General features: G+C 45.5%; 1 protein-coding gene across 1 annotated transcript; it reads right to left on the reverse strand.

Annotated features, from left to right (window-relative positions):
• Window positions 1-351: 351 nt before the first annotated feature.
• Window positions 352-1,299, reverse strand: LOC134094496 (putative nuclease HARBI1). The gene has a single exon (XM_062548031.1). It carries the CDS (start codon window positions 1,297-1,299, stop codon window positions 352-354), a length of 948 nt encoding a protein of 315 aa, XP_062404015.1.
• Between the last annotated feature and the right edge of the window lie 8,532 nt (window positions 1,300-9,831).

Genomic DNA, 9,831 nt, shown 5'->3' on the forward strand with positions numbered 1-9,831 from the left:
CAGTAGATAAAACAGAGTGGTGACACTCCCATAGACCTCCATAGGAAAAAATGGCAGCGCTTTTTCCAGGCTACTTCCTCGTTATGGGACTTTTGGGACTATTTACAGCCAATCTCTTGGTCAGTAGTTAATGAGTTAATTGATTATACCTTCCAGCATCTAGAAGTAGATCCCACTCCTGCAATTCAGCCATTCAGCGCAGGTTATTTGGAACTTTTGATCGCGTGGTGGCGACATCAAAGCGTCTCGCAACTCTCTCTCTCTATATGGCTCTGTGCTGCACTACCTTCCAAACGCCGGAACGTTGGGGCTGTGGTTGTTGGATCTCAGAAGAGGTTGACGAGCTCTTGTCTAGTCCGGGCACCAGCCTGATGGAGCACTGCTCGCACATCCTGGGGTGTGGGGTTCGGGGGCTTCGTCCTCTGGATGTTCCTCTCCGTCATCCACAGGAGGTGGCTCAACTGCGCCAACGTGCACTGCGATGTTGTGCAGCATGGCAGTGACAACAATCACACGGCAACACTTGTGTGGAGACAAGCGCAGCCCCCCCAACGAACGATGAATGCACCTGTAGCGGGACTTCCACATGCCAAACACCCGCTCAACCCTCGTCCTGGTTGTGTTGCTGGGTTGGTTACTGGCGTGACGAGGTAACTCCGGAGAGGATAGCCACTGTCCCCTAGGAGGATACCCTAGAAGACCAAACTCTTCTCTGCCAGCCTTCTGCCCCACAGCGTAGTTGGCCCAAATTAAGCTGTCGTGTGTGCCTCCTGGCAACCTGGCGACGATGTCAGTGATGTGCCGTTGTGGTCCACCACCACCTGTGTGTTGATGGCCGCGTAGTGCTTCCTGCTGATCCAGCACGGATCCACCAGGGAGGGATTGAGGATAGGAATGGTGGAGGGTGTCGTCCACCACATCGATCACCCGGGGGATCCCAGCCACTGCGTGGAACCCCTGATGGACCTGACGGACCTCGTCCCGTGTGGTGGGCATCTTACTGTGGTTCCGGGCATGGCGCAGGAGAATGGGTGTGACAGCTGCCACACTCCGGGACACAGACGCCTTGCTGAGGCTGGTGCCGTCCCCCACCACCTCCAGGAAGCTCCCCACTGTGTAAAAACGCAGAGCAGCCAGGAGCTGCACCTCCGGGCTGAGGACAAAATTGCGGCAGGATGCTCTCTGGATGTGTGGAGTCACCAGAGTGATCAGCCATCGGATGGTCGTAAGGGGCAGCCGGTACTTCTCCTGGACAGCCCGGTCTGACAGCACGTCGAGCGGGGAGAAGTGCTGACGCATGTATGCGTTTATATAAACTGTATGGCTCCGCGCTCGGTGATGCTGTTGATTAGCAGCGAGAATGTGCTGTATTGCAGCCATGGTTTCTCACACATGCAGACTTTGGCAACGCCTTTATATAGAGTAGCAGTTGGAGCCTCTCTGGATTAGGTTCAGCTGTGTTCAATTGCATTTGTTTCCTTGATATCTGTGAAATGCCACAAGGTTGTTGATGGGTTTTTTTTATGTGTAGTATACTCATAAACGTGTAATTCAATAACAGTTTTTTCTTCTCTACTATTAGCCTATGTTTCTTGTGCCAGTGGTCCACAGCTATGAGCGCATTTCAACATTGAACATTGTTTTAAAAAAGTGGAGGATATACATTTCTCTGACGCAGCTTGATCACTAAAGCCTAGAAATCTAGATGCCCCTAGTGGCAGGCTATGATCACTGAGCATTTGATCGCTAAGAAGGCTGTTAAGAGTGGGTCAGCTCGATCTTACGTTTCCTTCTTAGTGAAAGACCTTCTTAAGCTAAGAGCGACTCTGGGAAACACGCACTCTGTCTCAAACCGACTACTTCCGTGAGTACACTTTCGTGCAGCACCCTATGTGCCCTGTGTGCTTACTGGCATAGTGTGCACATTTTAACAGAATAGTGTCGTCTCATATCAAACGCTAACCTCCGTGCACTTCACGGAAATGACGATCGTAACGTTTAAATATGATTTTATTGGTGTCCTCAATTCCATCGTGACATGGTCGTACTGAACAGTTTATGTTGTAGCTTGCTTGTACCTCTGTAAATTGTGTTCTCCACTGCTGCTGATTCAGATTTCTCTACCGCGATTTCTACGAGTTTGAAAATACTCCCTCCCCTTCCGTTATATAGCCAAGATGGCGTCCGTCGTTCCACACAACTTTTTGACCATTATGAGTGCACCATCCGGGGACTTGCAGTGCCCTTCGTATCGTTCGAAGTTTCAGTGTGAACGCCCTCACACACTCAAATTAAGTATTTTAAGTGCAGAAGTGTGCCAATTGAGACACAGTGACGTTCTTCTTAACGAATATGGGAAACGCGGCCATTATGAGTAACTGTATTCCGTAAAGCCCGGCGCCCACCAGAAGCGGTGTTCGGCGGTCTGGGCTTGCCGCGCAGGATTTTGGAATAGTTTTCTATCTCTGTGCGGCTGCTGCGCGGCAGACGTTTCCAGTGGGCGATGCGCCATTGAAAACAATGGAATTCTAATATTTTTCGTGGTGCGGCACACACACACACACACACACAAACACACACACACACACAGCAACGGTCAAGTCGGCAACACCCGTGAGGTATAGTAGCACACCAAAAAGGGGACACCACCAGGAAGACAGTAGCACCTCCACCGTAGGCCTCAGCCTCTAGAAAAGACGCAGCACAGGGGGAGGACAAATAGTGGGAGCCACACTGTTTAACCAAACACACAAATAAGAATCACAATAGTTAGGTAAGACACGGGCTCTCAGCAGCTGGACAAATGGCCTCCTGCCAGTGCAACATAAACAGACAAACAATAAAATAAAGCAGTAATTCCCCAGAAATAATAAATACTAACACACTGGTGATCCACAGCACAGATGGAATAGCAGCCTCCCATCAGTGGCTAATCAAGTCAGAAGAAGAAAACTAGAAAACCAGAGATACATTCCAAAGTGAGAGATGTTGAGACACTGGTTATCAGCAGCGCAGAGGAATTGGCCTCCTGCCAGTGGTAAAGCAAATCGAAACAAACAAGTAATGAACCAAAACCATGTACACACAGAATTGACCAGAATGACACTTAATACAGTATAACAGGAAGTCAAGATTAACGTTGGTGGTCACACGTTTACACACACATGCGGGGCCCATAGGTGTTTTCCCCTTTGGGGCCCCACTTAGGGATTTCTGCGGGCAAGCCCACTTTGGATTTGCCCACACTTTGCCCGCATTGGCCCCATAAGGACAGCCCATGTGGGCCCCGCAGCTGTTTTGCCCTTTGGGGCCCCACTTATGGATTTCTGCGGGCAGGGCCTACTGTGGGTTTGCCCACACTTTGCCCGCATTGGCCCCATAAGGGCAGCCCATGCGGGCCCCGCAGCTGTTTTGCCCTTTGGGGCCCCACTTAGGGATTTCTGCGGGCAAGCCCACTGTGGGTTAATAGAATATTAATTGTACATTTTACTTTCGTATTGCAGAGACTAGTTAGTTAACAACGAGACGGGGAACTGCTGCGGGGTGACCGCTGCTGCTTTGTCTACGCGAGGCTCATCTGTGTTTAGCTTGTGTTGTTTTTTTTTTTGTTTTATTGGCACATAGACAAGCGACCGTAGCCTAAAGTGTCAGCTCAACTCCTTAGCTAGCTAGCGCTAGGCTTAGCTCTACACCCCAGCAAACATGCCCGTGTGGGCCCACAATGGGCAATTGTGGGTTTACTGTGGGCAGGGCAAACCCACACTAATCCCAAACGGGCCCCTAATAGGGTAGCCCATGCGGGGCCCATAGGTGTTTTCCCCTTTGGGGCCCCACTTAGGGATTTCTGCTGGCAAGTGGGTTTGCCCGCATTGGCCCACTGTGGGTTTGCCCACACTTTGCCCGCATTGGCCCTATAAGGGCAGCCCATGCGGGCCCCGCAGCTGTTTTGCCCTTTGGGACCCCACTTAGGGATTTCTGCGGGCAGGCCCACTGTGGGTTTGCCCACACTTTGCCCGCATTGGTCCCATAAGGGCAGCCCATGCGGGCCCCGCAGCTGTTTTGCCCTTTGGGGCCCCACTTAGGGATTTCTGCGGGCAGGCCCACTGTGGGTTTAGCCTACTAGCCAGTGGTCACACAGCAGCAGTTCCCCGTCTCGTTGTTAACTAACTAATCTCTGCAATACGAAAGTAAAATGTACAATTGATATTCTATTAAAGAGAAAAGAGGCCAACACTGAAACGGGGATACGTACCATAGGTTCGCATTGCAGAGGGTAAAAGTGCCAGCTCGTTGAATGTCATGACTGCCTGGCTGAAGGTTGCCAAAACATAAAATGGGGAGACCACACCATAGGTTTAATAAAGGAACTATGTACGAAAGTCAGTGATTGAAAAAATGTATGAGAGCGCAGCAGATGTGTTGTCGCTCGAGCAAGTCAAGAGAGCGTGTGGACTAGGAGGACCTGGTTTTATGTGGCTCCCAATAAGGCCACCCAATAGCCTAGGTGCACAAAAGGCTCTTCCTGTACACACATTTATTTCCGGTGGAAATTAAACTGTTGTAACGGCATCTTCTGTTACATTATGCTCGTTAAATCTTCCACTCTGACACTGAATATCTTGTTCAACTAATAATAACAATTTCAACACGTATAAATCTTTCTTTGTCGTAACGTGCTGATTCCCAGGTGCAGCATCCAACCGGGTCTGTGTAGACACTAATTGCATTACCAATAGCGGCAGGCTCAAACACACCTGGCTCCATCGGATACACAAGAGCGTACAGAGAGCCTTTCCTGCATGTAGCCTATTAGCCATGTCACCAGAAACCTAGAGCTCCCCCTGCTGGTACAGACAAACACATCAGGTCCCTTCCCACAGGTGGGCATTCTGCATTCATAATTTAGGTGCTTAATTCTATACACCTGTGCAAAGGGATGAAACCCATGAATACATGAACTTTGAAATGTTTGAATGCCAATATGGATATTTAGTATGTTGTGGATGCATATGCTTGTATTGTGTGCATAATATATTACATATCCAAGCTATTTGGGTACAGGCCTTTAGCAACATTTGCATCTGAGTATGGGTCCTTTCTATCACTGAAAAAATGTACAAACAAAGTACAGTTAAACTATTTAATTATTTGGGTTATGTTGTTCGTAGAACCCGTACAAAACCTGCTGTTATACGTTAACGCAGGTTTCTTTGAAACCAAAAGTCTAGAACGTTTCCACCAAACCCGTTTACAACTTTTTCTACCACATAGACAAGACATACAACTGAAACAACCAGGGTTCAATAGTTTTGAGGAATTGTACAAACTTGGGTCACTTGGGTGTGTCTTCCTGATGGCATACTGGTACATCAGCTCAGAAGTCAGTTTGAAGTGGATATGGAAATATAGCAGTCAGCTAAAATGAGCAACAGCTAGAAAATGTTGTTATAGAAGATGTATGGGGTCAACTATGTCCTGAACAAGAAATGTCAACTGGAAAAAAAAAAATCTCCATTTGGTTATCTGAACACTAGGGGGCAGTACAGTAGAGCGTATGAGTTGTGTTCGTGATTCACTTTGTTTGAAAAAGTGTGTGTGTGTGTGTGTGTGTGTGTGTGTGTGTGTGTGTTCCAAAATCGGTTTAAAATAAAACCAGGCCATATATAAAATGAAGTTAATAAAATATCCCTTTTTGTTGAAACCTTGGATTCCTTACATATCCATTTTATTGTGAAGTTGTGTCAATAGAAAAGATTCCTTGAAGTTGGAGAGCTACAGTACGTATCGTACTCATCTCTATGTTTACCATCCCCGCTCTTTCCAATAAATGTCATCAATTAATAACATAAAACACTAGCATGTCAAATAGTAGGCATGTGATCTGGTTGCAAGTATACGCTGAAGGTTTTGTATGCAATGCCCACAGTTGAGAAAGGCCAATTAAAAATATACTGGTAACACATTGTTACTGCTCTTCTGAATGCTTTAAGAGAGAAAGTGGCAGTTGATAAGCACACTATTAGAATACCAGGCAAGAAATGTGCCGAGAACTACAATATGTACAGTATGGCTAACTGACCATTGTCTGATTTCATCATTGTTTATTTTATTTGTTTTCCTGTTTATGTTTCAAAATGTATGTTTAAATGGACCTGTGATAGTTTTACATCCCATCCATGTCATGATGATTTAATCATTTTCAGATGGTTTCCTCCATGTCCAGTTCAATTTGGGTAACTTTAAAATTAGACCTCCCCTACTACTTTGCACTCTCAGCAATGAAACACAACTTTCTCATTGGACTGCCATTCTAAGTACAGATGTTTACAGGTTCAGGAGACTTGACCACAACACCTCGTCCAAATTGAAACAATGTGGCCTGTTGCGTTCAGACCAATTTTTTGCGAGACCTTTTGAACTGAAAGTAACACCAGTAGCCACCTTGTCTCATTGAGAAGCCCTTTATATGGGAAGTGTCTGAGTTGATTCAGGTCATAAGCTTGCTGAGTGTTGAACAGCTGCTAAATGTTAGTGGTCAGCTTAGCCTCCTAAAGCCAGTTTTTAGCATGTAAGCTGAATAGGAATCCCCTGAGCATTGTTTGGGTCAGATCACACACGCTGTTCATTAACACAAGGGTCTATGCCTTTCAATCAACCTGAAATTAAACCCAGTGACCAGAATGGTTACAGTCTGGGATGCCTAACAGTACAGTGGAGCCCTGTAGCCATAAATCCACTGCTCATAAGATGCCTTATGAGGAACCTGCAAACATCCAACATAAGAACTTTTTGGTAGCGAACTTCTGTCAGACTTGCTCACCAAAGAAGTCCATCTTTGTGGACCTTTTACCGTAGGCCTAGTGCACTTGCAGAGCTACAAGTGATGCCAGTCTCCTTGAGATTTTGTGATTGGTCCATGTGTAGTCACAAATTAATTGCTGGAGTTGACAGGGCCCAGGAGAATCCCAGAGAACCTTTTTGCAGTCGCTATCAAAATGTAATGCCTATAGCTTCATCTCTTATCACAGCTGACATTTGGAAACAGTCAATGTTATTTCCGGCAACTATTTAAGACATAAATGATCTCATTCAAATTTCAAAATAGCATATTTTGCTCAATGCCATGTATCCTTGGTAGAACACACCCAAACTCAGTACCCAAATCTCTCTCCACTGAGGGAATGATGCACGACCATTCAAAAACATGACTGTTTTTCTAAAGATACAAAGCTTAATGCTAATCGGTGAAGTGTCCCTTTAATCATGAATCATAAATAAATAAGCTTGTTTGCCACACATGCATGGTGTGCGTCACCATCTGTAGTTAGAATAGACACATTTATATAAAATGTACAGCCAGACGCAACCATTTTCTTGGCTTTGCCAGCACCAATGAATTTGTAATAAATCCCAATCAACTTTCTCTGGAAGAACACCTTGATTTATTCTGTACAGAAAGCTCTTTGATTATGTAATCCACTCACTCCACTCTACTTTTCTCGGTCAGAGAGCTTGTTGAGGTCAGTTGATGTTAACTGTATACAAAGTAGAATTTTATGTTCATTTGACAACTTGAGAAATGCAATACAAGTTAAATACAAAAAATGTCTTCTTTACCAGGTCTCTTATCCTGACATCCAGTGGTAATGCTTGAAACCACAACATGTGCTGAGGTGTGGGAGTATGGTGAACAACAACAAATGTAGCCTGTGGTGAATCAGCAGATAGGCTCAGCATTGACTAAGGGGGAAGAGCATGGCTGCGACAGAAGAGAGCCTGGTGCCGTGTGGTGAAGAAGAGGTATTTATATGGTGTCCTACTTGAATCACAAGAGGAACATTCACCAGAGCACATGTCTTTGGAATAGGTTGCTTTTTGTCATTTGACTCCCTCCCTCTCTTTTGTGGTTTAAGGTTCCCTTTTGGCCACAGATTTGTTGACATGGAATGCTCTGACATTTGAGGTTGACTGTTTCATTCTTGTAGAAGCTGGAAACGATGACAGCCCTGTTGTCTAGGTGACAAACTGTCCGACAGCACTAGCCATGCTGTCCTAACATGGTGACACATATTTGTGTGGCTTTCTAACTGTCACCAGAACTGAGTTAAGACCGCCAGCGAATGCATACAGTTGGACAAGACATTAGTCAGATAGTGTCTCATTAGATTTCTGTTGACTTGTAATTTGTTTTAAACTAAACAGTGCCATGTGTACAACATGGTTAGGTGATTCAAGTGTATATACACAGAGGCACATCTTTATGTATGATAAAAATACAATATTTGTGTGAGTTGAAATTCACTTTATATAAAGAAGTTTCACTTTTATTTCCATAGTAGGGGAACTTATGTAATCTGTTTTGTGCTAGCCTATAAGTGAACCACTAAATGACATAATAAATAATGTAAGCCCATACCATTCAGCCCATCAGCATCTGAGTTTTATGAGACAAATGATTGATGGTGTGCAGATACCCTGTGTGCTGAGGTGGGTTTGGCTGGCAAACCCTCTGGTTACTGGATGCTGAGTCATAAGAGTGAGGAAGGAATGTGGATGTGCCTCCCATATGAACCGTTCTGTTTGAAGGTTATGAAAACGTTTCCCTTTTTCACTTGTCCCAACAACTAGAGACCCGGTAAAGAAACTGTTCCTTTGTTTCTATGGCCACCACTTCTACTGACAATCCCTGTCCAGCAGCAACTCATAAACGAAGCATTTTCAAACGTCCTAAATTATCTATTGTCATGACTGTTCATGGTGTCATCGTCTGTAGTGTTCATTTCCTCTCTTGGTACCACCCTGCCCGTTGGGACGCCGAGAGAGATATAGGCTACAGAGACTGCGCACACGAGTTGCCAAAAGGTTAACGGCGCTGTGTTTTTGACCTTTGCCCCTCCTGGAGGGGAGTTGGGTATGTTGTAGGACCATGCTGAGCGGGACTGCACTGAGGCACTCCATAAATCAAGACCCTCTCCGCATAGCGCAAGCCCATGTGGGTAGTAATTGAAACCACATTCGAGAAGCCGAAGATGTGTCAAGAGGAGGCAGCCAAAGGGGGCTTCCCATGCATGGGCCCTTAGGACCAGATGCTCTTATGGGTGAGGCGGGAGGGAGCCATAAGGAAGAAAGGATCCGTGCCTGTATATCTGAAGAGGTTCACAATCCCTTACGTTGCCGTACAGTACGTGCCTTAGTTAAATAAATGCTCCTCACTTACGCTCAGTTGGGCACATGTACGCCATTTATGTGTGCTGTGAATTTAAACTTAGCACTGTCATGAGGAGGCAAAATTTTCATTTTGAATTTTTGACTTCCAGTGAATAATTCTACTGCAGCCATGGGGGAGGGTATGTCCTGTGAGGTGCTTTTCAGATCCATCCTGCTCCATATTTTTCTCTTTTCTGTGTAAACAGCTCACTTATTCTCTGTATGTTTCTCCTCCGCCACCCCCCACAACCCCACATCCCCAATTCTCTGTGGGGGGGCAGAATGTTAAGCTATTTTTATCCATGAGAACACATGGAGGTGTGAGTTTTGTTTGTGGTTTCTGCAGCTTTGCCAAACTGCTTGGGCTTATGTTTGATGAACAATGACGAATGGCGGTCCTGGATGATGAGACAATCCCACACATTCTCAAAAGTCCAGTGGCTTAATCCAGGGAGTGTTGAGAGGCTTACACAAGAATTATCTCACAAATGTGTATTGGTGTTGCCAAGTCTATAGCTGTTTCTAGCTATTTCCAATCATCTGATATGTTAAACGGTGTCCTTGTTTTATCTATGTATAAACAACAGTCACTTTGAAAAATATCAGCCCTGTTTTCTATTGACC

Source organism: Sardina pilchardus, chromosome 10, assembly GCF_963854185.1.
Source record: "Sardina pilchardus chromosome 10, fSarPil1.1, whole genome shotgun sequence".
Taxonomy (NCBI): domain Eukaryota; kingdom Metazoa; phylum Chordata; class Actinopteri; order Clupeiformes; family Clupeidae; genus Sardina; species Sardina pilchardus.

What these genes read in the sequence shown, in the direction of transcription:
- LOC134094496 (XM_062548031.1), bottom strand. Translation starts at nt 1,299, where the DNA reads ATGCGTCAGCACTTCTCCCCGCTCGACGTGCTGTCAGACCGGGCTGTC.